General features: G+C 49.7%; 3 protein-coding genes across 5 annotated transcripts; all 3 read left to right on the top strand.

The window, feature by feature from the left end:
* The first annotated feature begins 393 nt into the window (after positions 1-393).
* Positions 394-14,256, top strand: aldh1l1 (aldehyde dehydrogenase 1 family, member L1). 2 transcript variants are annotated; one of them, XM_040204639.2, is made up of 23 exons: positions 394-540; positions 5,502-5,647; positions 6,169-6,403; positions 6,492-6,657; positions 7,095-7,196; positions 7,826-7,915; positions 8,403-8,540; positions 9,351-9,476; positions 9,546-9,637; positions 9,898-10,045; positions 10,143-10,262; positions 10,400-10,527; positions 10,771-10,921; positions 11,031-11,101; positions 11,611-11,716; positions 11,938-12,025; positions 12,179-12,272; positions 12,361-12,460; positions 12,539-12,637; positions 12,746-12,911; positions 13,005-13,110; positions 13,326-13,525; positions 13,872-14,256. In XM_040204639.2, the coding sequence occupies exons 2-23, from the start codon at positions 5,521-5,523 to the stop codon at positions 13,925-13,927; spliced, it is 2,709 nt and encodes a 902-aa protein (XP_040060573.2). In that variant the 5' UTR covers positions 394-540; positions 5,502-5,520; the 3' UTR covers positions 13,928-14,256. The 2 variants fall into 2 exon arrangements, with proteins under 2 accessions (XP_040060573.2, XP_040060572.2); XM_040204638.2 differs by lacking the exon at positions 394-540 and adding an exon at positions 1,911-2,048.
* A 144-nt stretch (positions 14,257-14,400) lies between these two features.
* On the top strand, positions 14,401-17,839 carry fam217bb (family with sequence similarity 217 member Bb). Of its 2 annotated transcripts, XM_040204791.2 has the most exons (4): positions 14,401-14,936; positions 15,103-15,145; positions 16,050-16,117; positions 16,192-17,839. In XM_040204791.2, exons 1-4 carry the CDS (start codon positions 14,650-14,652, stop codon positions 17,441-17,443), a joined length of 1,650 nt encoding a protein of 549 aa, XP_040060725.2. In that variant the 5' UTR covers positions 14,401-14,649; the 3' UTR covers positions 17,444-17,839. The 2 variants fall into 2 exon arrangements, with proteins under 2 accessions (XP_040060725.2, XP_040060727.2); XM_040204793.2 differs by lacking the exons at positions 14,401-14,936; positions 15,103-15,145 and adding an exon at positions 15,765-15,910.
* A 544-nt stretch (positions 17,840-18,383) lies between these two features.
* On the top strand, positions 18,384-21,277 carry pdrg1 (p53 and DNA-damage regulated 1). The gene is made up of 5 exons (XM_040204962.2): positions 18,384-18,537; positions 19,311-19,386; positions 19,551-19,625; positions 19,748-19,828; positions 20,638-21,277. Exons 1-5 carry the CDS (start codon positions 18,454-18,456, stop codon positions 20,718-20,720), a joined length of 399 nt encoding a protein of 132 aa, XP_040060896.1. The 5' UTR covers positions 18,384-18,453; the 3' UTR covers positions 20,721-21,277.
* The last annotated feature ends 5,970 nt before the right edge of the window (positions 21,278-27,247 follow it).

The following is a 27,247-nucleotide window of genomic DNA, read 5'->3' as shown; positions in this document are numbered from 1 at the left end:
CACCGAATGCTGAAAGTGTCCAACCGCAGTGTCTCTCTGCTGAGTGGATCATCAATATGAGTGATAAGAACTGGTTCTGGACCAGTTTTCCCATGAAGCATTCCCAGCAGCCCCCTCTAACCTCGACCGCATCGTCAAATATTTATTCTATCCCCAAACATGAGCCGTAAAACCGGACTTCGAAGGTCAAACTCAAATTTGCCCTCAGTTGGCCGTAGAAGTTTGCTTGTGTTGATAATGAGAGATGCAGCGATACGGATCAGCTGGATGAACAGAGGCGTCGTTCTCTGAGGTGCTTTGTTCACTGAAGCACTTTTTTCAAAACACCAACTTTGACCTTCCCGACCTTTGACCCTTCTGAACAGTGACAACGACAGCTTTGTCAGCTCCCAGGTCAGTGAGTGAGTTTGTCTTCATCTTGATCACAGCGCTCACAGGAGGCCGACGTACATCGTCCACTTTCCGAGGGAAGAACCACCGGGGAGGCAGTAACGTGCGGGAAGGCAGAACCCCCCCCCCCCATCCTCCCCCCCGTTTCACGTGAGTGTTCCGCTGGGCTTCAGCCACACGGCCAAAACGGGTTGTGCAACTGCGGATGCTGACGTTCGTTTGGAGCTTTGCTGAATCGACGACCTGTTAGGAGTTCATGGCTGTCGAATGACCTCCAGGGAGACGCTCGCTGGAGGTCATTCCTGCACATTTACATTTACTGAATGTGTAAAATGGTTTCTTGGGATTACAAACTCAAGCCGCTTTTATCGTCACGCTCTTTGTCCTGCGAATAGCTTGTTTATTAAGCCTTCGTTGGCTCATTTGTGTGTTTCAGTCAGTTGAGCTGGTGAACTGTTGTAACAGTTAAAGGATGACAGCATGTAATAAAACGCAGCTCAGAGGGAGGGCTGTATTTTATTATTTTAGTGAGACAATGTGACTTGGCACAAACCCACGCCGTGTTTTTCACGCCCGCAGGGACAGACGGCGTCTTCAGGGCCGGGGGGGGGACATTAAAACACTAATTAACTGTCCCTTAATTGTCCTGCTTGTGGATTTGTGATACAAGCGTTGCCGAATGGGCCGTCGGTGGCATCCATGGGACCAACATGCGCTCGCCTGACCCACAGCCGCGGCCACATGCGAGATCCGGTCTGCTGCTACTGGTCTTACTCTACGTCAGCTCTCCAGCCTCCACCTCAACATCCCAGACCCTGGTCCCAAAAGGCCGAGCTAAGACTTCCTTCAGAAATCGCAAATCCATCGTCCTCCATGGAAACGGCTCACACGCAGCTTCAGATTCCCTTAAACTCCACGGGTTCTTTTTGACATGAACTTCTCGTTTGAACCAATCAGATCCCCGTGATGCCCCTTTTTCATCCTAAAACATATGATGTGATGCTGGAGGATTTCCTGCCTGTGGGATTTGTCGTCACCAATATTGGTGGTCGTCATCTGTCACTATATGTCTCTGATTGTGTATTTGTTTTTATTATGTAATCAAAAAACCCATCAATTAATCTATCAATCAACATATCCAGCATTGACAGGTTTTCTTACTTCAAATGTTGTAAATACGTTTTTATTAAGGATTCAAGGATAATTTATTGTCACCATGCAACATAGGGTGCGCTGCAAAAAAGGACGTTATTGTTTATAGGAAACGCCGAAGCAGTATCATTTAATATGTATCATTTTCCCACGTTTTTTTCCAGCATGAAGCATAGATTTTGAGCTTTAGAACAGCATATTTAACCAAACAGTTGTTCGATATATTGGCACCGACAATCATATCATAGAACATTTAGGATAAATAATACATAACATAGACATTTCTCCTTGGGGATCTAATAATCGGTCCACATTGTGGCACATATGACTTGACAGCCCGCCCCCTGCGGCCCCCTGCGGCCCCGCGCCCGCCACGTCCAATCACGCGCTTCATCTGCTCGTTATGCAACGGGCCCGTGAGGTCGGGGGGGGGGGATTAAAGCCAACGCTGCCCGCTCGGACTGCTCTTTCCAGGCTAGCAGAGGAGCTGTGGGTCTTAACCGGGGGTAAGGACACATACTTTCATCCTTTTCCTTCCGCTCGTTGGTTCTTTGCACGCGGGCGTCAAAACGCGCGTGCAGGATGCTGATTGGCCCCCCGCCGCGCAGACGCGCGCAGATTCTTTGCGTGAGGCTGTTGGTGTTTGCGGCACCTGTTGAGGGTATTAAACCCCATGTTATTCGTGCCTATACGTGACTTGATCACGTGTGCTGGGGATAATGCGGGATTAATGACGTTAACTTAGTTCGTGGTTAAACTTGACTGGGGGGTCTTGGACTGTCTGTCTCGGGGGGGCTGTTGGGCTTAAATGGGGTGTCAAATCCTTTCAACGCCTGCGGGATTGCGATTGGTCAACACGGGAGCAAGCGGCCTCACCGAGGCATGTGATTGGTTTGTAGGACAACCAGCCCCGCCCCTCTCTGTTCGGGTTCAACAAACATGCAGTTTGTTAGGAAGTTTTTGATTAATCTAGATTCTTCATAATAAATATATCTGGCGGCATAATGCAGTAAAGTTGGAATTGTTTCTTGGTTGTGATCATAGATTGTTGTTCTTATGCTTAGTCTATAAAAGTATTCATATATAGAGATATATATATATATAATCATATGCACATCTCCTTTTGTACACAGTTTACTTAGACTCTTTGGACCTGGTCACGGTATGTGTACCTTGGCCCAAGGAGCTCTCACTTGCAACATGAAATGTACTTTGTTCTCACATGTGAAACGATCCATTTGATTCATTGTGTGAAATACAAGCATGTTGTCACGGTGTGGTTCACTTCCTGTCTTATTTTGTAGTTTTCTGCCACTCGTGTCCCTGGGTAACTTCACTTCCTGCCTTGTCTCGTCATCCCCTGTGTTCCTCTAATAGTTTCCACCTGTGTCCAATCACCTGCACCTCCCTTGTGTATTTAAGCAGTGTGTCTCCTGTGTCACTTGTCGCGTCATTGTCTTTCGTCTCACATGTTGCCTGCTGGTTTTCCTCCCGGTTCCTGCGTTTTGACTATTAAAGTCTTTTGTTTCCCGCAAGTCTGCGTCTGAGTCCTGCCTTCCCTCAACCCTGACAGAATGACGCGACCAAAGAAGGGCTCAGCAGACCCACTGCCAGACTACGGTCCGGACTACCTGGACGTAAGGAGTCCCTTCTGGCAGCGGAAAACAAACTGTGTTTTTGGTCCCAGGAGCTATCAGCTCGCCTGCCTCGAGCTCAGGGACCTCCTTAACCCTAGGAGGAGCAAGCTGAAGAAGCGATCTCCCGTTCCCGCTGGGCCGCCGCAACGATCTCCCGTTCCCGCTGGGCGGCCGCAACGATCTCCCGTTCCCGCTGGGCGGCCGCAGCGATCTCCCGTTCCCGCTGGGCGGCCGCAGCGATCTCCCGTTCCCGCTGGGCCGCCGCAGCGATCTCCCGTTCCCGCTGGGCCGCCGCAGCGATCTCCCGTTCCCGCTGGGCCGCCGCAGCGATCTCCCGTTCCCGCTGGGCCGCCGCAGCGATCTCCCGTTCCCGCTGGGCCGCCGCAGCGATCTCCCGTTCCCGCTGGGCCGCCCCGACTCTCACCCATGCCCCCGACCCGACCAGTTCCGGCCCCACGCTCCATGCCGCCGACCCGACCAGTTCCGGCCCCACGCTCCATGCCCCCGACCCGACCAGTACCGGCCCCACGCTCCATGCCCCCGACCCGACCAGTACCGGCCCCACGCTCCATGCCCCCGACCCGACCAGTACCGGCCCCACGCTCCATGCCCCCGACCCGACCAGTACCGGCCCCACGCTCCATGCCCCCGACCCGACCAGTACCGGCCCCACGCTCCATGCCCCCGACCCGACCAGTACCGGCCCCACGCTCCATGCCCCCGACCCGACCAGTACCGGCCCCACGCTCCATGCCCCCGACGCCCCCAGTCCCCGCTCCGAGACTCAGGCTCCCTCCCTCCCATCCCATGGTCCTCTCCCACCCTCCCGTTGGTGATTTGAGGGCCGTCTGGGATCCGGCCCTTGAGGGGGGGGCTACGGGGTGGGTTATGGGGGGGGCTGAGCCGCCGCAGACTACGGAGTTGTTCCATGTCCCCGAGCTGGAGCAGACTGGGGAGTTGTTCCGTGTCCCCGAGCTGGAGCAGACTGGGGAGTTGTTCCGTGTCCCCGAGCTGGAGCAGACAGCGGAGTTGTTCCGTGTCCCCGAGCTGGAGCAGACTGCGGAGTTGTTCCGTGTCCCCGAGCTGGAGCAGACTGCGGAGGTGTTCCGTGTCCCCGAGCTGGAGCAGACTGCGGAGGTGTTCCGTGTCCCCGAGCTGGAGCAAACTGCGGAGGTGTTCCGTGTCCCCGAGCTGGAGCAAACTGCGGAGGTGTTCCGTGTCCCCGAGCTGGAGCAGACTGCGGAGGTGTTCCGTGTCCCCGAGCTGGAGCAGACTGCGGAGGTGTTCCGTGTCCCCGAGCTGGAGCAGACTGCGGAGGTGTTCCGTGTCCCCGAGCTGGACCTCACTACGGAGGTGTTCCGTGTCCCCGAGCTGGACCTCACTACGGAGGTGTTCCGTGTCCCCGAGCTGGACCTCACTACGGAGGTTTCCCGTGTCCCCGAGCTGGACCTCGCTACGGAGGTTTCCCGTGTCCCCGAGCTGGACCTCGCTACGGAGGTTTCCCGTGTCCCCGAGCTGGACCTCGCTACGGAGGTTTCCCGTGTCCCCGAGCTGGACCTCGCTACGGAGGTTTCCCGTGTCCCCGAGCTGGACCTCGCTACGGAGGTTTCCCGTGTCCCCGAGCTGGACCTCGCTACGGACGTTTCCCGTGTCCCCGAGCTGCCGACGACGACTACTACCCCGGACGTTTCCCGTGTCCCCGAGCTGCCGACGACGACTACTACCCCGGACGTTTCCCGTTTCTCAGAGCCTGCCATTCCTGAGACGTTCCGTGCCCTGTGGTCACCGCTCCGGAACCGGCGAAAGGACCGCCCGCCGGGCCGACCCCCAGAGGCTCCCTGCTCGTCTGGCCGCCCGCCGGGCCGACCCCCAGAGTTTCCCGGGTGGTCCGACCAACGTCTCGGGGTTCCCTCCCCCCCTCCCCTTGTTTCGCTCTAGTGTGAGCCGCCTGGAAGTCGGCCCTTGAGGGGGGGGTACTGTCACGGTGTGGTTCACTTCCTGTCTTATTTTGTAGTTTTCTGCCACTCGTGTCCCTGGGTAACTTCACTTCCTGCCTTGTCTCGTCATCCCCTGTGTTCCTCTAATAGTTTCCACCTGTGTCCAATCACCTGCACCTCCCTTGTGTATTTAAGCAGTGTGTCTCCTGTGTCACTTGTCGCGTCATTGTCTTTCGTCTCACATGTTGCCTGCTGGTTTTCCTCCCGGTTCCTGCGTTTTGACTATTAAAGTCTTTTGTTTCCCGCAAGTCTGCGTCTGAGTCCTGCCTTCCCTCAACCCTGACACATGTGTTGTGTTTATCCTGGTTTGTTGACACCTCTCCAGAACCCAGTGAGGTGTGAGGATGAAGATCGCAGTGATCGGACAGAGTCTGTTCGGCCAGGAAGTTTACAAAGAGCTGCGGAAGGACGGCCACATCATCGTGGGAGTCTTCACCATCCCTGACAAGGATGGCAAGGCCGATCCACTAGGTGAGGACTACGCCCACTTACTAAGGGAGTGACTATAGGACTGGATAGAAGGATACAGAAGGACGGGAGAAGCACTGAGTGTTCCTACAGATGCTGCTGGAAGAATAGTTGCAGGTTCAAAGTTGAAGCAACAGTTGCTATACTACCTGGACGTGGCAGGAAGAGGAAGCCACCAGATTCCTGAGGAGACAAAGTGGTGAAAAAACACCTCCAGCGGGTGCAAAACACCTGCAGCAGGACTTGGTGGCAGCAGGCACTGAGGCGTCAGTGAGCACAGTAAGGCGCCTACTGCAGGGCTGCATACCCGGACCCCCCAAGACACGCAGCACCACTGACCCCAAAGCACAGGAAAAGTCTGGAAAATCATAAATAAGTTTGGGAATCTGTGCAGCGTTTAATTCACTCCTTCATTAAGCCGCCATTTGATATGATTGACATGACAGCCTGACTCACCGGCACGCTGAAAATATAGGACAGTATAGGAAAATCTGAGAGCGTTCCATCGTTCTTTTCTTCCTCAGCAACTGAGGCGGAGAAGGATGGCGTTGCCGTCTTCAAGTTCCCTCGCTGGCGCGTGAAGGGCCAGGCCATCGCGGAGGTGGTGGCTCAGTACGAGGCCTGCGGCGCCGAGCTCAACGTCCTGCCCTTCTGCTCCCAGTTCATCCCCATGGAGGTGATCGATCGGCCCCGGCACGGCTCCGTCATCTACCACCCCTCCCTGCTGCCTCGCCACAGGGGCGCCTCCGCCATCAACTGGTGAGTCCCGCGCCGGTCATCGGGTCGGGGGGGGGGGGGGGCGCGCCGTTCCCCACGTCTTTTACCCCCGTCGTCTGTAATGACACAGGACGCTGATCCATGGGGACAAGAAGGGCGGGTTCACGGTGTTCTGGGCCGACGACGGACTGGACACCGGGCCCATCCTGCTGCAGAGGGAGTGTGACGTCGAGCGCGATGACACCGTCAACACAATCTACAAGAGATTCCTCTTCCCGGAGGGGGTCAAGGGCACAGTGAGTGGTGGCGCTGTGGGTGGTGAGAGAGTTGCTCATCGGGAAAGAAACGTGTTCGTCATGGAGACATTTCATTCACCCTTTAGTACGGCGACAAGAAGTGAACCATGACCCCGTGGTTCTCCCTGCGGTGGTTAAACTTTAACGCGCCTGCAAAGGGTCCAAAGGGAACAATATTTAACATCAGAATTTGGAGTGTTTGAGAAGATGACTACTTCTCTCTCAACAAATAAATAATAAACAAAAACAGCGTCACTAGATTTATGATAAAGTCAAAGTTTTTTTTCCTAATTTGTGAGGATTACGCGTTTCTGCTGAACGTTTTTTTTTAAATCTGAAGCAGAACCACTGACCGTTCATATTTCCCAACAAAGCAGAAGGCAAAGAGGGCAAAGTCCATAGATAGCCGCGGCTGAGCTGCACCGCTCTGGTTCCAGGTGGATGCAGTGAGGCTGATTGCGGAGGGAAAAGCCCCGAGGATCAGCCAGCCACTAGAGGGAGCCACATACGAGTGCATTCAGAAGAAAGACAACGCCAAGGTAATATAAAGTCACACCAGTGCAGTAGAGCCTTTAAATTTGGTGTTCTTTCTTCTCTCTTGATCTATTTCCTCAGTAAGCATTATAAACCTTGAGTTAAGACCATTAAGGTCTCAATCTCTGGTTCTTCATCTTTTATAGTGCAGCATTTTGTTTATTAATCATATTTGATTTGATTACATTAATGTTTACATTGAGATTTACAATAAATAGTTAAATAGTTTGACAACTGCTTCTGTGTAAAGGCACCACTGCTGTTATAAAGCTCTTTAATTGTTTTATAAAACCACATGTATACTCAGGAATTCTAGTAAATTATCTAAAAATGTAAAATTCCTCAAAACTTTTGATCTGAATTCTATATTCCAAACACTATTAACGTTACTTTAAATTGAACTCAGGACTTTTCAAATCTAAAAATTCAACTCAATCGTATTTACGACATTCAGACCCCAAAGTTTAGGATGAAAAATACAAATTGAACACTGCTGAGAATAACCAATCAAGTCTGAGTTGAATCACTTTCAGTGACCTCCTGGAAAGAGTAGAAACGTCCGACGGGTTTTAAAGCGAAACATTTCCGCGTTGTGCGTTACCTGCTGAGACCTACTGATGGAGTTTGTTGGCAGATTGACTGGAACCGGTCCGCTGAGGATCTGCACAACTGGATCCGAGGAAACGACAAGGTGCCCGGGGCCTGGGCGGAGGTGGACGGACAGGTAGACGCAGCGCTCCGCAACACCAAGCGTCAATTCCGGCATTTTCACCATGAAGAGTTTGAATCTCCGTGGACGGCAGTATTATTCTTGTCATCTAGTAAACACTTTATAAGCTGACTGTTGTACTCAGTCGAGTCCATTGTGGTTTCCCAGTTGCGTTCAGGAGAGCGGGACTTTTTTCACAGTTGCTGGTTCAGTTTATTTCTGCCAATATCTTAAATGAGGATTACATCATTTGATGGAATTTGACAATTTTACGGTTCGATTTTGGCATCTTTCACCTTTCCACACATGAGTCGTTCAAGCACCTTTGGGAAAACTGAAAATTCCATCAATAATTTAGATTTTTGCCATTTACGGATTTGATAAATGGTGTTTTTTAAGAAATGTACAACTAAAGGTTTTTGGTTTTTGGGTTCTCTCAAACAACGCACGGGTTTTATTGGACATTGTCCTCAGCCGAGTGTCTCTCTCTCTCTTCCGGTAGAAAGTCACTTTCTACGGCTCCACTCTGGTGGATGCCGGCAGCGCGGCTCACGGACGGCCTCTGGAGATCCCCGGAGCCAGCCGGCCCGGCGTCGTCGCCAAGGCCGGCCTGGTGCTGTTTGGCAACGACGGCAAGACGGTGAGTCAGTGATGATGTTCCTCCTCTTCTCCTGTGGCGTTTACGGTAGCCGTTATTTGTAGTGTTGCGTCACCTCTATTTACCAGAATGTGACCGCAGCGGCTCGCTTCCGTTACCGGGGAAACCTGCACGATATTTTAATGTGCATATTTATCGATGCTCTGATTTGGTTGCACTCGTTTTTTGGCACAAGATGCTACATTACCAAGTGGATGGAGGTAAATGTAACCCTAGTACAGTTTTGATGCTGCTTTCTCCTCCTTTTCTTGTCACAATTAGTATTTACGAGTGAATAAAATACGACGCATTGTTGTAGATTAAAGTATGAACTATTATTACATCAATATTAATGAACCAATAATATAATATATTACATTGAAACAACTAAAGAACCCCTTTCTGTTACAATACTGCCTTTAAAACTAATGAACCAGTCATTAGTTTATTTCATTATTCTGATGTTTTAATGTAAAATGTCAGCTTTTATCCACCTGTCAACATTTTGACACAATACAGGATTTCTTTCTATGAGTTTAATTTATTTGACCTTTAAAAAGAAGGTGTGTGTACAAAACTTTGAGCTAGATTATCTGTATGAAATTGTGGTCTATAAATAAAGTTTATTACTATTATTTAGGTCGTCAGACATTCATAACCTACATGTAGGGACGCATCAGATTAGGACCGATGAATCGTCAACATGCATTTCCTGCAGTGGATGACAATGACCTCGGCAGCGCACTGAAGTCTAAAATATGGCCTCCATGTCCATCCGTCCCGTGGATGAAACCTCTGTCGTGCCCCCTGCAGCTGTTGGTGAAGAATCTTCAGTTTGAGGACGGGAAGATGATCGCGGCGGCGCAGTACTTCAGCTCGGGGAGCAGTGCTGCCGTGGAGCTGACGGAGGAGGAGAACTCCTTCGCTGAGGAGATGAGGGTACGAACGACTGCCTCCGTCCGCTCAGAACGGCGAGTCCCGCGTTGACTCTGGACTGTGTCCTCGCAGGCGGTGTGGCAGAGCATTCTGACTAATGTCAGTCGCATTGAAGACTCCACGGATTTCTTCAAGTCCGGCGCTGCTTCCATGGACGTGGTCAGGTACAGACGGGGGTCTTTTGTAGTATCACTACATCTGTCGTGTGCCAAGTCAAGCTTGTATTCTTTTATCTATTCATTCATTCAAACAGAGGTTAATGTATAGCGCTGAGTATTTGGTGACGAAAATCCTACCAATATCTCAAACACCAAGTATCAACAATGTACATCACTGCGTTAGCATTTAGCTCAAAGCGCTAACATCACCAGTGCACCAGTTTCCTTTGTTTCGTGCCGCTGAATACGTCTTCTGTCTCCTGCAGGCTTGTGGAGGAGGTGAAGCTGCGTGCCGGCGGCTGCCAGCTGCAGAATGAGGACGTCTACATGAACTGCACATTCCGGGATTTCATCCAGATGTGCGTGCGGAGGCTGCGAGGGGAGGACGAGGAGGAGGAACTGGTTGTGGACTACGTGAGCTGATGCTACCGGATGCTACTTCTTGTGAATTGGCCCCTCCCGGGGAAAAGAGCGCGTGTTTACTTTCTGGATCCCTGTTCAACCCCGTCAGGTGGAGCAGAACACCAACAACATGACCATAAAGATGCCCCACCAGCTGTTCATTAACGGAGAGTTCGTTGACGCGGAGGGAAGGAAGACGTACAAGACCATCAACCCCACCGACGGCACGGTGAGGGCGAATCAACCACATACCGACATTACCGCTCACTTCTTTTTATTTTCCGTTTCTGCTTTTTTCAAACTGTACCGTTGGTGATGTTCCCACACCCCTCTGCCCCTCTGCCCTTCTGCCCCTTTGCCCCGCAGGCCATCTGTGACGTGTCTCTGGCCCAGATCAGCGACGTGGACAAGGCAGTGGCTGCTGCCAAGGAGGCCTTTGAAGAGGGCGAGTGGGGCAGGATGAACCCCAGAGACCGAGGACGACTCCTCTACAAGTCAGTTCACCTGTCGATCAATCAAAAAACACGCCCACGAACCGATCGGTGACATCACAACAACGTCGTCCAATTCTCGTACAACGTTTTTGGCAACCATGTAACCAATGCCGGTTTCAAAACATTCAAAAGAAATAAGCAAGGAAATGCTTTTAATTGTTTGGTGACTCAATAATCCATTAGGAACATTGTTGTATATATCCAGTAAAGAGAAAACGCCTCCCTCCTCCCCGCCGCACACAGGCTGGCTGACCTGATGGAGGAGCACCAGGAGGAGCTGGCCACCATCGAAGCCATCGACTCCGGGGCCGTTTACACTCTGGCCCTGAAGACCCACGTGGGCATGTCCATCCAGACCTTCCGCTACTTCGCCGGCTGGTGTGACAAGATCCAAGTAAGTGAAAGGAGATCAAACTGTTTTAAAAGCTACAAAATAACAGTTGGCCAGTCATGTGATGTTAATAAATACATTGATATAAATAAATGGTGTCCTCTCTTCTCAGGGCAGCACCATTCCCATCAACCAGGCCAGGCCCAATCGGAACCTGACCTTCACCAAGAAGGAGCCAATAGGGTGATTTTGCACATCAAAAACAAACACGCAAATGTGTTGTGCAGGCAGAAGATGATTTACACGCAGGAATTAAAGTGGGACAAAGTGATGCAGCACCTTTCATGAAAAGCAAATGATCCACATTCTCATCCACATCTTACTGGGGATCCCCCCCATTGGAAGCAGGACCTGAGGATCACATTCATAGTTTTGAGATTATCGGTTTGTCGTGATGATAAACGCGCTCATATAGTATACAATAAAAGACACCATAGTCACAACTCTGGGTCCGCTCGTTCAGCCAACCCAAAGGTGTAGAAAAAATCTGTAGAGAACCAGAAGAACACAGAGCTCAGAGTCCCAATGGATTCTGTTGATATGCTGGATATTTGGGAAATTTAAAAAAAAAAAGATTCAAAAATAGACTTGAAGCAGAAAAGAAAAAGCTCCCCTTGTGTGAATAACGGCGGTTCCGTTGGAGATTAAGCTATTGAAGATTCCGGCACTAAGTGACACATCTTTCCTCTCAGCGTGTGTGCCATAGTGATCCCCTGGAACTACCCGCTGATGATGCTGGCGTGGAAGACGGCGGCCTGCCTGGCGGCCGGGAACACCGTGGTCCTCAAACCCGCTCAGGTCAGGCTCCCGGCACACGGGGCCTTGTGCGCCCCCCCCCACGTGTGCAGCACGACTGCATGCTAACAAGCTGTACCACTTCTGGTTTTAGCATGCTAACATTTGATTAGCAGTTAGTGCCAGATGAATGGTTTTGTTTAGCAGGTGGCTAACTACATTTTAGCTACATGTCTCCTTGGGTACCTGAGTGGCCTCTGCTTGAAATAGTCTTTGGTTCCCAGGTGACTCCGCTAACCGCGCTGAAGTTCGCCGAGTTGGCGGCGAGGGCGGGACTTCCCAAAGGAGTGGTTAACATTCTGCCTGGATCAGGTAGGAACCGCCGCCGCCGTGGTCGGCTTTTCATTGTTCAGCACTGTGACTTCGGATCGGTCCGATAACGCCAACTCTTGACGAGTCCCACCCGCGTTGCATCACATGCGTTCCGGCATTCTTTGACGCATGAAGCCACACTGTGATTGACAGGTGCTGTGGTGGGTCAGCGTCTGTCCGACCACCCTGACGTCCGTAAGCTGGGCTTCACCGGCTCCACTGAGATAGGGAAACACATCATGAGGAGGTGAGAGGCAAGGGCAGCTTTTTTTCTGACCAAACTCAAAGAGCGTAACATCACCGCTCACGCCGTTGGCGTCCTGCCCCACCTGCAGCTGCGCCGTCAGCAACGTGAAGAAGGTGTCCCTGGAGCTGGGAGGGAAATCCCCTCTCATCATCTTCGCTGACTGCGACATGGACAAGGCCGTGCGCGTGGTAAGTTCATCCGCGGGCAGCCGGTGCGCACGTCGCAGCAGCCGCCGTGAAGGTGAACGCCTCTTGCGCCCGTTTCAGGGCATGAGCTCCGTGTTCTTCAACAAAGGGGAGAACTGCATCGCAGCCGGCCGACTGTTTGTGGAAGAAACCATCCACGACCAGTTTCTGACCAAAGTGGTGCGTCTCTCTCGACCTCTCACCGGCTCACGTTGCTCTGTTTCTCCGAACACTGAATTGAGAAGTTGACGGCGCGTGGACCTTTCTTCCCGGGTTGTCCTCTCTCAGGTTGGTGAGATCGAGAAGATGAAGATCGGTGATCCGCTGGACCGCTCCACAAACCACGGCCCCCAGAACCACAAAGCCCACCTGGACAAGCTGCTGGAGTTCTGTCAGGCCGGCGTCCAGGAGGGAGCCACGCTCATCTGTGGAGGCAAACAGGTGCAGCGGCCAGGTGAGGCAACGCGGGCAACCAAGCCAGCGCCGGTGTTACCATGGCGATGCAGACCGGCTTATCCCCGAGTCCTTCCCTCGTGTCTGCTTGCAGGTTTCTTCTTCGAGCCCACGGTGTTCACTGACGTGCAGGACCACATGTACATCGCTATCGAGGAGTCGTTCGGCCCCGTCATGATCCTCTCCAAGTTCAAGAGCGGGTGAGACCTTTATCGTTTCTATGAGACGCTGCAGTTATTTGCCAGCAAGGAAGATGGTTCTTCAATTCAGCAGAACTACAATGTTCTCCTAAGCATAAAAAAAGTGCCTTTCTTGCCTAAACCGAATCAATTAGAGTGCGTTGCACGGATTGACAAACAAAAAACGCACAATGTAAAGTCCTACCCCGTGTCTCCTCTGGGTTTCCCTGCCTCAGTGAGGTGGACGAGGTCCTGAGGAGGGCCAACGCGACGGAGTACGGCCTGGCGTCCGGTGTGTTCACTCAGGACATCAGCAGAGCTCTGTACGTCAGCGAGAAGCTCAACGCCGGCACGGTGTTCGTCAACACCTACAACAAGACGGACGTGGCCTCGCCATTCGGAGGCTTCAAACAGTCCGGCTTTGGCAAAGACTTGGGTAAGGAAAGACGTTTGGGCCGAGGTTGCAGGAACACCTGGAAATGTTTAACATTTGACACCGTCGGCCTGGGAACAAAGCCCGTGCTGCCACTGGCTGGTGGTGTTCTGAAGCTCAGCAGCTTAATGTCCAATTGATGCACCACCCACTATGACAAATGTCCGATGCGTGAATAGACTGTGAAAGGGTGAAGCGCTTTGACGGTTTCCAGGTTGACGCTACCATAAGTGCACATATATACAGACAAATACACTTTGTCGTTGATTGAATTTAATCACATCCATTGTGCCACTGCAGCGGTGACTGATGTCCACACTTACAGTCGGTGCCTCTGTCTCTCCGACAGGACAAGAGGCTCTCAACGAATACCTGAAGACAAAGGCGGTCACCATAGAGTATTAGGTCCGAGCACTTGGAGGAAGAGGCAGTTAGACAGCAGCTCCCTGAGGACAGACGGGTGGACACGGACAGAAGAGACGAGCAGAGGGACAGACGGGGTCAGCGGGCCGCTGGAGTGATCGAAAATACCTTTAGTGTCCCATTAGTGACTGCTGATATGTAATTAACATGTTGATCAGTCCAACACGGAGCCATGTTGTAGAGAGTGTTGTCTGGAATTAACTGAAATGACTGTTTTGTAATTAATGCGATTTATAAATTATTCACAGATTGCCTTCCTTTCTAATATGTCTTTTATTTAGAAAAGTCCAAATAAATAACATTTCTAATGAGGATGTGTTCGCTTATTGATAACTGCTGAGCACAATGTGTTGGATCACTTTGGTTAAGTGTAATTTGGATGAACCCTACAGGTGTTGCACAGTAACATGAGCAACACACACACACACACACACACACACACACACACAGGGTTCCTGTGCGTTGCCCTGTTCGCCAGTCATTGAAAACTCATCACCAAGTGTATTTCTGTGAAAAAATAACCATTTTAAGTCCCAAATTAATTTTTGCAATTTTGATTTGTTTGTCTGAAAGTCATTGTGTTGTGTTTTAGATGTCAGGGGGCTGGTGGTTAATGCAAATTTAAATATTTTATAGTTGTGTTGTACAATGTAAATTGTTACTCACAAACATGATTCCCACAGCAACGATGGCCGGAAACACAGATGTGTTTTGAACGTGTCTTGGCCCGCGAGCCCCGGGTTGGATACCTCGACCTCACGCAGAACGCTGCCCCCTGTTGGACGGCAGCGGGACGGCGCACCTCCCTCCCCCCCGTCGTGTTTTCTATGAAAAACACGTCGGGTTCCACCCCCCTTTCAGTCAGCTTTGGGATGGGTACCATTCTCCAGAACGGGACCTTCAGATCCCCGGACACGGTCTCCACCGGGGACCGGGAGCGGAGGAAGAAGAAGGCGGCGCGCAGCAGCAGCAGCAGGCCCGCCGGGTTCGGGTACGCGACCCGCTGCTTCCTCACCGCGCGCTCGTGGAGACAAAGATGCGCTTTGATCTAAATACTAACGCGCGTTCATCCTTTACGTTGTTACATTGTCGTGTGTGCGCCGCCGGTAACGCACCGTTTAATGTGCTCGGTGTGTAACACTCCTCTCTTCAAGCAGGCGGCAACCTCACGCGCTGCCGGTACCGGAGAGGAACGAGGAGGTGAGCGAGCTGCAGCCGACCACCGGACACCGGTTATGAGCAGCGATGATCTAGTTGTCAAGCACAAAATCACTCGCTATAGCTTCGTTTGTGTGTGTGTGTGTGTGTGTGTGTGTGTGTGTGTGTGTGTGTGTGTGTGTGTGTTCTCTGCTTTAACGCGATCACTACATTGAACTACGGTTAACTCAGCAGGGACTTGAATTGTAGCGCAGCTAAACAGTACAAATAGTTCATTTTGTGTATAATAGTAGTCAGAGAGGTCCTTAACACGTGTTATTCTTTGTGTGGAATCACTGAGAAAAGTAATTTTATTGCAGGTTCAAATATGGAGAAATGGTCTTTTTGAATTTGCAATTACGGGGCTTTTAATCTCTAAATTTGTACAGTTAAGATATTTTATTTTCACTATCATAGTAGTCCGAGAGGTCCTTCACATACTTTAATCATTGTCCAGAATTTTTGATTAAATAGCTTTTATTCCTGTCAGCATTTATGTACATCATTCAAGCGCCTGCTGAGTTGACCGCAGTAATATTGAATACGTTTAATAGTTTAGCGGTAAATAACTGTTTTAAATACATCACATTACATTACTGTGAAGCAGTACTAGGTGCATCAAATGCTAAACAATGAAGCTATCAAAAACGTGTTGCTACATTGTTGTTAAATATTTAACACAAACACTTTTTGCAACCATTTAATGTGAGTGAACATATTGGGAGTGCGGAGGAGTGACAGCGAATCCACAAAGTCATGTTTACTGAGGTAAGAAATGAACAAATAGACATTTTCTCATATACTTCTACACAACCAGAGGAGTCGCTCGACGGTCACGCGAGTCATTTTTCAGTGATGTGAGTATATTTATGTGTGTGGGCTTAATGGTGTGTTTCTGTGACCACAGAAGCTGCAGCAGAGAAGAAAGCAGAAACCTAGAACCCCGTCGACCAAACGTCTCACTGTTCAACACAGGTGAGACTTCTGTGTCATGCAAATGCTGTGCTATTCCCATTGAGCTCACGTGCAACGGTTTGCTTTTCCGCTAGTTCTCAGGGAACCTCGGAACCCGAGTCGGCTGCTCAGCACTGCGACCGAGGGAGCAGACGTTTGCCGGCCTTTCCCCGTCACCGCCTGCCTCGTTCGAGCCGTGACCCACATCGGACGGCGTCCCCGAACCCGGACGCGGGGAGCCAGAGCGGCCGCGCAGGGGGCGACAGTGACACCGACTTGTCTGAGTCGGAGAGGCTTCCTGTGTCGCCCTGTTCTCGGGTTCCTCCACGGCTCCAGCTGAGGCCGGAGCTCATCCAGGGTGACGGCCGCCCCTCTTGCGGGCCGTCAAGGAACAACCGCGGGTCTTCGGACTTCCCTGATTTCCTCCCTCCGCCTTTCAACTCCTGGAGCCTCGGCCAGCTGGCTGTCTTCTACAACACGGAGGGTCGGGGGGCCCCTCGGCCCAGGCCCGTGGGCCCTTTGGAAAGGTACATGGAGAGGATGCTGCAGCTGGAGTGGCGGCAGATTCGCACTGTCCAGGAGGAGGGCGGGACGCCGGCGGCGTCGGATGCCGTATCCAGCTGCCACGGGACGGCCGGCGCCGGCGCCGCCTCGTCGCGCCTCAGCTCTCCGAAGTGCATCCTTCAGTGTCAGCGTTCCTTCCCCCTCACCTTCCTCTCCTCCCTGGCCAGCCACTGCGCCCTGCTCTCCGGCTGCGCCTGCACGCTCTGCCGCATCCGATACGCCGCCTGCTGCACGACGCCGTCGTCCAGACCGAGTCCCGCGCCAGAGCGCGGCGGTGGCAGGGGCCCCGCGTCGCTGCCCAAACGGAGCTACAGCGAGAGCCGGGTGCACTCAGCGGACAGGGGCTCCGCGTCCCGGGCTCAGAGGTCCGGCAGCCCCACGCGGACCAACAGCCACCTGAGGAGAATGCAGGCGTCGGGTAACATCCGCAACCCCGTCCACGGCGCCAACGCCAAGCCTCAGGCCACCGCCAGAGGCTCAAGTGGCGGGGACCTTTTGGGAGCACGGGGGGGCGTGTCGGACCGGCGGCCCGGCGGGTTTCGGAGGAGGAGCGGCTCTGAGCAGAGACGAGGCGGAGTCGGGGGACAACATGGCGCTCCGGAGGAAAGACGAAGCGGCTCCGAGTGCAGAGGAGGGGCAGCCGAGCGGAGGAGGGCGGCCGGGCTCGGGGAGCGGGACGTCACACCTGATGCCGTCGACGCAATAACGGATAATTTAGCCGGGTGCAAGAATTACCCGATAAACAGAGCGAACAGACCGAAACAGGTTGAATTTGTTACCTAACAGCAAGTTGCGGGCTGTTAGTGTATTTCTTTATGCCACATGAACAGACGTTTATTATTTGATTATTGAACTGACTGACAAAAAGCAGTAAAGGTACTTTTCTTTCTACAGTGGATCTTTTTCTTTGCCAGATGTTTTATTATCTTAACTATTTATAGCTGAATGATTACGTTTAATCCAATGCTGTGATTACAGTCCAATAAGCTAATATGACTATGGATGTTTACATTTGTTATTGATGTTTACATCTATTATTGATCGTATAGATCCTTTGAGAATGTGGATGTCTATTGTAGTTTTGAATTTAAAGCAACCCAGGGAGCCTTCGTCAGCACAGTACACAATGAATCTAATTGTTTGTTAAACTGCATAATAAAAGTTATCCTTGGTTACAAAGATCGTGGTTCTTTCATGGGTACATGTGTGGGAAAAGCTCCGCAGCGGTAAATGAAGAACTACTAGGGCCAATACCCTGTTGCATTTTGACAAATAACTCACTTTAACAACAGGTTTGACAAAGAAATAATAACCACCAACATGGCTCAAAAAATAGATCAAGCCAAAGAAGAAGCCATTGCAACAAGCGGTCAACTTGGTCTCTGGACCTCAGTCCAATGTACTTTTAATCACTGAACCTGCATATTGCTGTTTATTAAACAGCCTGAGGCGATTACAATTGGGGGGAGGAGGGTAAAGCTTTTCAAATAAACACTTTAAATCTAGCGCTGCCTATTTGATCAAGTGACAAAGTCCCTAAAAAAGTGTATTGTCTATTTTATTAATGCAATCTTGAAAATATCAAATTATGTTTACGTGTAAGTTACACCTTCGTAAATGACGGACATAGATGTTAACATGAACAAAAAGGTTGTGTTGTGCTGTTGGCACATTACGCTGCAGTATATTATATAATGTTTCATGTTTATGGGCGTTATCTGTTGTCATGAAGCGGCCTTTCTGTTTCCTGTCGTTGTTTGAGGCCGGACGTATTTTGAAGGCTCACCGCCGTCATGGAGGATGTACCCGTGCGTGTTTTGGAGTACTTGACAGAAGTTGAGGAGGCAGCTGAGGATGTCCTCACCACCAAACAACAAGTAATGAAATACTTACTGGGCAACAATAAGATGTTAATAACGTGTAACGTGGGAGGACGTGACGTCAGCCACTGACGATGTTAGCAGCTAACGTTCGGCCAACTAGCTCGCGCTTTAGCATCGGTTTTAACTTGTTATATTCCATTTCAATAACGTCAAATGAACAAACCTACCCAGGAACACGGTGTGATACCGTGTGATGACATTGATTGACCAGATAAAAAACATCGTAGAATACAAGGCAATGCTACACTCTAACACTAGCTAGCTTAGCTTTAACGTTAGCAACTTCTATTAGCCCTGCAGTCCAGCGAGCTCATTGTATGAGCTTTAAATAGTATTTTTCATCAGATTACACCTGTTGCTGGTAATGTTACATTAGTGGATGCTGAATATGCAGACAAAGCAACAATATTTCCTATTGTCATTAAAGAAGTCTTCAATGACAAATGGCAGCACTTTGATAAATACAGAAGCTGGTAATGTGACTTGAAACTTTATTGTACTGCATTGTTTTGACCTTTTCATTTAGTCGTGTTATTACAGTGATGTATATGATGTAATGATATACAGACATTTAAAACAATGCCACTATTCAAAGTCCCTTTGGACATATTAGAACTATTCTTCCACCCGACTATTCAGCGACTATTCAGCAGGACTGTTGTCTAATGTTTCATCATCAAGCCAACTAGTTCTTAAATAGATTACGCATTGTGTTCACACGCCATGATGAAAGCCTGACCTGCCGTACATGCGTGTGGATGTTTCAGATAGTGGACCTGGACACCAAGAGAAACAGCAACAGAGAGGCGTTGAACGCACTGAAAAATGAAATGTCCGATACAGGTGAGCCGATACTTTGTGACAGGAGGTTGTCAGAGAAGAGAAAAGTTGTCTTTTGGCTTCGGTGTGATCAACCATTCACATGGGCACAGTTCGGGGAAACGATCCGTGTGGTTATTCTACAGTGTCGAGTCGGTTGTGATAACGGTCTCTGCTGTCATCCACAGATAAGGTGAAGGTTTGCTTCGGCAGCTTGTTCATTAAACTTCCCAAATCAAAGACGAGAGAGATGATCCAGAAAGGTTTTTTTTCATTTTCTTTTTTCATGAACTGCCTTGATTTCATGCTTACATTTTAGTATAAATAGAGGTTGTGGCCCGATGTGAGATCCACGTGAACTCCTTCATTCTTTCTCGTCTGTTAGACCAAGAGCAGCTGGACAAAGAGATAAACGACCTCCGCGCGGGACTCAAAGCAAAAGTCAACCTTCTAAATGAGATGCAAGGTAATAAAGAGAATCACAGTTCTCCCACTGTGGCATGCGCTTTAGAGGAACACGTCAACAGTTTGGGAAACACGCTCGCTAGAAGATCAATCCTCTCATGTGAAAGGGATAATTCACATGTTTTGATGTGTGGTTTTTATTGTAGTCCCGGTCATACTACAGTAGGTGTAGTTTGTAGAAGCAGACCAGAGCACCGGCACAGGAGCAAAGATAGACGCTGCTGTGAAGCGAGACATATTTTAGTCACCTAAAGATAATCAGTTGACACCTTGTAACACTGCTGTGTAGCACGTGTCATAAGAGCCATGTTTCAGTTTTCAGTTTTCTTTTAATTGTGAAAATGACTTGTTGAAAGCATTGTTTTTCTCTCTTGCTGCTTCTGTCAGTTTCTCCAAACTGATTCTACTTTACTGTTACCTTGTTGGTTGGACCTGTGCACAAACATATGTTGGGAGGAGTTCCATGTAAGAAGAGGACAGGGAAAAGAGATGTGAGGGGATGGTGCTTGTTTGTCCACTCTGACATTTCCGACCATCTCAGTTGGTGCTACACAAACCTCATTAATCATGGTGTCTGCTCCGACTTTCATGGGTCTTTTACTTAAAAAAAAAAAGAAGTGACCGAACAGACTAAATTAAAACATATGAACAAATTATTTATCTTAGCCTTATTATGCACTTAGCTGCAAAACTGTACGGCTTGTTTACTGTGTAATGTCACGAGCGCAGTGTCGTCTGTGAAGACGGCAGGAAGGTGTCGGCTGCAGTTCATCCTGTGAACACGATGTGCGTCTTTTCGCTTGTTTGCAGGAAAACCTGAGCTGAGAGGCTACAATCTTTCTCCTCTGTCCGCCGATGAAGTCCGAGCTGTTAACAGCCTCCTGAAGAGATGACGTCGGATCTGCTGACTGCCGACGGGGACGTAAGAGGAGAGAGCATGTGGAGCCTCATCCTCCTGGATGACTGACAGCAGGGATGCAGTCAACATCTCCATCACCTGCCTTTGGGACATGTGCTTTTTCTTGTTGCCAAAACAATGTGTTCTTGGTCTCAAATCTACAAAAACAGCGTAGTTAATGCAGAAAGTGTCATTTAGCCACTCCTACTTCCCAATAGTGGCGCTGCTCGTTCAGTCAGGTCACTGTCGTGCTCCTGCTTCTTCAACCTTTTAGGACTCAAGGCCCAAAGATCACCGATGGACAAGAAATACGGAGAAAAAGAGCTCCATTGGACCTTTTTTTTTTTAGTTCAATCTTGGGGGGGCACTAAGCTTGGGAAATGCCACTAGGTGGCAGCAGAGAGGCGGCGGGGGGCTGCTCGAGGTTTTAAGAGTGTTTTACTCTGCTAATGTTTAGCATTTGTTGTCATTCAACTCTTTTTTTTTGCAGGTTTTTGTCCCTTTACTCTGTTTAGCACCTCGTCTCCTGAATAAATGCATTTAATATGTTTATCATTTGGGTGTTTCCTTTGAGCAGAGAGAGTGGCGCTCACCGCGTAACTTTTAGTTTCATCCCTGACTCAGACTCCTCACAGCCTTAATTACGATGTGACAACGTTTGAGCTTGAGAAGACACGGCCGCAGCGGGCGCAGCGTGGAGGTGTGATCGAGTGAGTTGCACTTATTTTCTTTACTCACTCTCTCCTTTGGCTCTGATGGATCTCTCTGAGGCAAAGGATGGGGACCTGCTGCTCATCTACAACAAGGCCGGGGGAGGGGAGACCTCATTTAGCTGTCATCATCCATCTACCAGAGCACCACGCGGTTAAGAGCGCTGCGGGAATGTGTCCTAAAAGCTGGAATTCAGTCAATGTTTTTTAACGTTTTTAATATATTTTATTTCGGTAGATGCAGGCTAAAACTTTACGGGCCTCCAAATGCAGATGTTTTTGTAGTTGCATTCTCTCTACTGTCCACCAGGGGGCGGCGACTCTGGTCCTGTAGAAGTCTATGAGAAGATTCTCTCGGTTTATCCCCTCAGTAAACGTGAGTTTATGCTCGCAATCTCTAGTTCCTCCTTCAATTTAGCATGATGTTCATTTAGTAAATGATGATCCATCCAAGCTGAGCAGGGCGGGAATACCTTGTGATTGACAGGTCGCCATTACTAGAGCGCATGTGTCGTCTACGTCACTCTTTCGCAGTTCAAATGTGGTCAATTCCGTCCGCTGGTTGCAAAAAGTGTTCACAAGGCCACAAAACAGTGGTTGACGACTAATTCACTTCTCGTACACAGTCTGCGGTGAGAAGCATGACATGTGTTTTGTTTTAAAATAAATGAAGTGAGTTTAGAAAAGGCAGATAAAAAACAAGTGGCTACACGAGGCTGGCTGGTAAACATCTACGTGCTTTTGGTCGATTATGTGACTGAGATGTCACATGAGTTCAACAGAACTTAGTTCATACAATATTCCCGAGTCCAATGTGGTTGTCCTATTGGCTTTTCATTGAGGGAACTGATGCAAACCTGCTGGCATGCAAATATGCACTCGCTGATACGGATGAGCTCCGGATGAGGCAGTGGCTCTGTGACGGTGCTGCGTGGAGCAGAGAGGGAGCGCTGGGAACTGCAGGGTTGGCGGTTCGAGCCCTGAGCAAGACACCCGACCGCTAGCTGCTCCCACGGCACATGCATAAAACCATGTGGTACAAATGTCCACTGGTCTCTCTGGATAAAAGTGTCAGCTAAGTGACATTGTCTGCAGGAAAATGTGGTGATTGAATGCATTTTGTTTGAAAGCATTTTGTCTGAAAGAAATTTTACCAGAAGCATCATGAGGAGCTTAAGTTATGCAACAAAATCACACAAAAAATGACGTATCCCATGTGCGGAAGGTGACAATATCGATCTTAATTATGCTATCAAACAGTAGTGTTATGTTTCCCCAAAGCAGTGCCAAATTAGATGATCTAATATCCTGAATGTAAAAGTATCTTCAGTGGCGTTATAACTGTGGCACAAATCAATCACTTTCTGACCCGTTTTTAATTTTCACACATTTCTTTCCACCGTGTCCGTGCTGCCATTCCTCTGTGCAAAGCCACACAGGAGGATGTTCCTCTGATGCTCTCAGGAGCATCCAGGCCAGGTGAGACGTACATCTGTGCAGCAGCCTCATTTGCCCCTGAGATCGCAGGACAGAGGCTGGGGAAAGAAGGTGAGACGTGGCCTCCTTCTCAGAACTGTGAGGAGGACGAGGAGGAGGAAAGAAACCATCCAAAGTCCCTCTCCATCTGAAAGAGACAGCCAATTGCCAATTGTTTTCTGGGGTAAACACTGGGTTGGGAGGCAAAATAGCCTCATTTGTTCCACGGGCAGCAAGCCCAGCAGTAAGCAGATAAATTACTGACTATCCGAACCAAAAGCACAGACGCTTTCACAAACTTCAGCATAACCTGATCCAGAGGTTGGAAGCGGGTTTTAATCAGCGCACATACAACCTGCTCCGAATCCTGATGAGGCATTTAGCCCGTGTGGCCTAATTGCCTCCGTAGGCCTCCTGGGAAACATTTTCAAAAAACAAACGTGTGACTGAGCAGTGAACGGTCAGCAAAACCCTCAGGATGAAATCACAGCTGCATCACACGTGCTGAAAGCCAAATTCCTGTCCACCAGCGGTTGAAGGAATGCAAGCAGACAAGGCGGGAGACACGCACTGGGCTCCAGGCTTTTCCAAACACTAACGCTGAAAAGCTGTTCATTTGTATGACCGGGATGCTCTGGAGGACACGGACTAGTGCACATAACATCCTCCGAGAGGCCGAGCTTCTGTGAGTGCTCCTAAACGGGGGTCCAAGCCCCGAGGACCTGGTACCGACACGGCGCTCGCTCCTCCGCTCAGTTCGCCGACACTCCCCACCGCTCCAATGGAGACGCGGTGTGTGAGCGCCGAGCGCAGCGGCCGCCCGGCTTCGCTCGGCGGCTGTGAGCGACGCGCTCGCCTCTTGCGATCGTATGTAGGCTGCCGTTGCCTTGTAGGCGTAGATGAAGTACGAGCTGATTCTGAATCAGCAGCTGGCACGGAGCCACTTTCGAGTTCACAATCTCAATTCCACTCCAAGACAAATGACAAGCTGGGAGGTTGAGAGCAGTTCACACAGATGTGTGTGTCGTTTTGCATCTGGCATCTTGACTCCACGACCGTCTCCAAACACCTGGAGGTGCAAAGCAGCAGACGTTCATCATGGTCGGCAGCTGGTTTCTCATAAACGATGGATTGCCGTCCACCGGACCAGCCGGCTGGATGCCGCACAATGATCGGTGACATCGGTGGCCCCCCCCGAACGGAGCCGTCCAGCGGAGGGCGTCATGCAAACATGGCCTACGCTCACGAGCGCAGAGGGAGGAGAAGAGCTGGGCGCCGACGGAGGCGTCAGCGTCTTCCACGCGAGCTGTGAAAACAGCCGCGGTGGACGGAGGCAGCCGACCCCCCTCGGCGGGAGGGACGTGGGAGTCCCGGGGTTCAGGGAAAGGCTGGGGATTTTTTTTTTTTTTCTTCAGGAACTTTGCTCTTTTAGTGGAAGTGTTTCATTTCAAAACAGAGTCGACCAGAGCACTGCTTTTCATACCCGCTCCCTGCTCCGCTTCTCCGGTGAGTCCCGGGGAGCGTTGAACGAGGAGGGGGGCATCTGGCATTTCTTAAAAAGCTGCCGTAAGGCCTGTGACGTCCCCCTCAGGACAGGCCTGAGGGTGTTTGGCTGCAGCAGCAGTGGCACTTTGGGCGAATGTGTAACTGAATGTGAGGAGGCTCTTGTTCATATTCAGGGGAATAAGATGAAGGGGAGTCGGTGTGAACAATGTGGGACTCTGTCCAGGAGACTGCCGCTTTCCTGATGAGATGAATGAGTTCCTCTGGAGACGCAGTGCAGTCGTTTGTCCACCAGAGTCCCATCAGTCTCACACACACGCACACATCACACACAAACACATTTAGCCACAAGCAGCTATTAGGTTTTCATGTCCTTGACACACTTTTAAACCTAAATGTAGCTCATTGGCTGTTTTTACCGGGGTCAGAGTTCATTTCAGCAGTCGTTTAACACCATAAATAACAACAAACTGATTAAAAATCACCATCTTAATACACTGCATCATTTAAACGTAAGTAGGGATGTTTTTTTTTGGTACTGGTGACTAAAAGGTGCCTGAACTGATACTTAAAAACAAAACAAATTGACAATTAACATTAAAGAAAGAATTTTTATGTTTCTTCTTCAAATTGAACAATAAATTAATTGTTTAAAGTATACTACAAACGTAAGTAAATAGAATTTATGGATTCAAACTACAGGGTTGGTGTGGAGGCTTTGAAGTTGTTGGAAGGCATTTGTGCCTAACTGACTCTTCCTCGGGGTCCTGCAAGGTCTCGCACTTCCGCTTCTCTTTTAGTCCCAAATGAGCGTCCCACTCCATCGCGGAGGACCCACCATCACCAACCGCCCTCCCTGACCAAAGGACGCGGCTTCATGTGCAGTTGAAGGATACATTTCCAGCGTGTGAAGCTGATTTAGAAGCTGGTCGTTCTGTTGCATTGCAGAGAAAAGGCAATAGCCAACGCTAGTAAATTACGCTGCCCAACTCGGCCAAAGTTGGTGCCACAGGTTTTTACCTGTTTTGTAAAGATGTAACATTGTAGAAACTTATATCTCCTTGTTTAACCGTGAAGATGAAGGTTGCATTTTGACTGCAATGCAGTAGAATATTCAACCTGACAGACGGGATGATGGTAGTCGGTAGACCAACAGCCTTCTAAGAACAGATCTTACGAAGACAACACAAACACACGACTGTATCTTGGGTTTCACCTTGTTCATCTCTAGTCGGCCTCTGGCGCCACGATCTCCACCAGCCAGAGCGCCGCGCTCCGAAGACACGCAGCTGGGTCTGATTTCCCAGTAACTTAATTGGAAAGCTGTGTGCAAAGAGCCGTGGTCTCCTGTGAGGTCCTCGCCTTACAGGTTGTCCAGGGTTCAAAAGCAACCAAAAAAAATAAAAACGTTCGACTCATGGGGTTTGTGCCACTTTCACTCCACACAGAAATGCTACCAGCATAGCAGACATCTCACCGAGAGACGCCTTTGCTTTGAAAAACGCAGGAGAAACACCCAGATGATAACCTCAACAAATTGGAGATTGAAACACAACACCATCGAATTGTGTTCGATATGTGCATATATATATTTATATATATATATATATATATATATATACACACACCAAATGAACCATGTCAAATAACTATTTAATATAAACTCAAACAATCCTGCAGAAAAAAACATTTGAAAACCCTTTGGCCAAAACCAACTGGGTGGAACCAAAGGAATCCGATGATCCTCCGTCTCGTAGCAGCCTCGGCCTGCACTTGGCCAAAGGTGAAGCATCAGCTCGGAACAAGAAAGCCGTTAGCGGCGCGGTAATTCAAACCAGCCGCCTTTTGGCTTCCGAGCTGCAGTTGCACCTCCTTGTCTGAGCAGTGAGCCCGGGATGCCTCCACGCATCCCGCGTGAGAAGACCGCTAACTCAAGAAGGCCGCAGCTCTCCAACGTGCTCGGAGAGGCGGCAGAGAGCAAAGGGGTGCGAACCCTTCAAGGCAGCGTTAAACTCAACATTTTAGAGGTGGAATTTACAAACGACTGAAAGGCAACACAGTCCCATAGTGCTGTTCACCTCCTAATTGGTTCAATATTAACCTATAATTGCACTGTTTCCAGGTGTTTATCTTACTTGTGCAATGATTTTGCCCTTTACACAATCAATGATGCCCTCCATGACATATTGTGCAATCATTTTAGTTTTTGTGATTTTGGTTCATTTGAATAAACAATTGTTTAAAGGAGCGTAAAGGATTTGCTTTTAGTGCGCGCTGTCTGTCTGTTTCATTCATTTCTGTATCAAACCCTTGTCCCTGTGTGTGTATTTACATCACGTGATCTCCAGACAATCCCGCGTGGTACTGCTCACGTCCTCGGATGTCGATGGAGGTGATCGGCTGCTCATACGGACACAGGTTCGTACAATAGTTCGATTTAAATGCAGCAGAAAGCCAAGATCTTTATTTTATTCGCTAGTTTTACGGTTTTCGTGCAGATCATGAACCGCTTTTCATTTGTGCTTGTGTTCCATTTCATTTTGTATAACAGTCGGCTGGCTAATAATCAGCGTAAAGCGCACATGTGGGCGTATCTCTTGACAGCACATAGTAACCAATTATCTGGGGTTCCATTTTTTTGGGGTTCTTTCGGCAGCTTCTGCAGCAGACAAGCTCAATGTTCCTAAAGCCGCGGTAACACGCTTCATCATCATGAGCACACGTGTTGGTGCAGGAACCCCGGCATGGGGGCGGCGGGCTTGTAATGTTAACGCCTCAAGGCAAAAGGTCAAATTCTGCAGAGCTCAAAGAGGTCAACTTAAAAACATTTGCA

Source organism: Gasterosteus aculeatus, chromosome 17 (genome assembly GCF_964276395.1).
Source record: "Gasterosteus aculeatus chromosome 17, fGasAcu3.hap1.1, whole genome shotgun sequence".
Lineage (NCBI taxonomy): Eukaryota > Metazoa > Chordata > Actinopteri > Perciformes > Gasterosteidae > Gasterosteus > Gasterosteus aculeatus.
Note: the sequence above shows the minus strand (reverse complement) of the source record. Positions and strands in the feature narration are given on the sequence as shown.

What these genes read in the sequence shown, in the direction of transcription:
- aldh1l1 (XM_040204639.2), top strand. Translation starts at nt 5,521, where the DNA reads ATGAAGATCGCAGTGATCGGACAGAGTCTGTTCGGCCAGGAAGTTTAC. An exon ending in CCTTCGCTGAGGAGATGAGG is followed by an intron (nt 9,477 to 9,545) that starts GTACGAACGACT and finishes GTGTCCTCGCAG; the next exon opens with GCGGTGTGGCAGAGCATTCT. An exon ending in GCTTCCATGGACGTGGTCAG is followed by an intron (nt 9,638 to 9,897) that starts GTACAGACGGGG and finishes TGTCTCCTGCAG; the next exon opens with GCTTGTGGAGGAGGTGAAGC.
- fam217bb (XM_040204791.2), top strand. Translation starts at nt 14,650, where the DNA reads ATGTGTTTTGAACGTGTCTTGGCCCGCGAGCCCCGGGTTGGATACCTC. An exon ending in AGCAGGCCCGCCGGGTTCGG is followed by an intron (nt 14,937 to 15,102) that starts GTACGCGACCCG and finishes CTCTTCAAGCAG; the next exon opens with GCGGCAACCTCACGCGCTGC. An exon ending in TACCGGAGAGGAACGAGGAG is followed by an intron (nt 15,146 to 16,049) that starts GTGAGCGAGCTG and finishes CTGTGACCACAG; the next exon opens with AAGCTGCAGCAGAGAAGAAA.
- pdrg1 (XM_040204962.2), top strand. Translation starts at nt 18,454, where the DNA reads ATGGAGGATGTACCCGTGCGTGTTTTGGAGTACTTGACAGAAGTTGAG. An exon ending in TCCTCACCACCAAACAACAA is followed by an intron (nt 18,538 to 19,310) that starts GTAATGAAATAC and finishes TGGATGTTTCAG; the next exon opens with ATAGTGGACCTGGACACCAA. An exon ending in CCTTCTAAATGAGATGCAAG is followed by an intron (nt 19,829 to 20,637) that starts GTAATAAAGAGA and finishes GCTTGTTTGCAG; the next exon opens with GAAAACCTGAGCTGAGAGGC.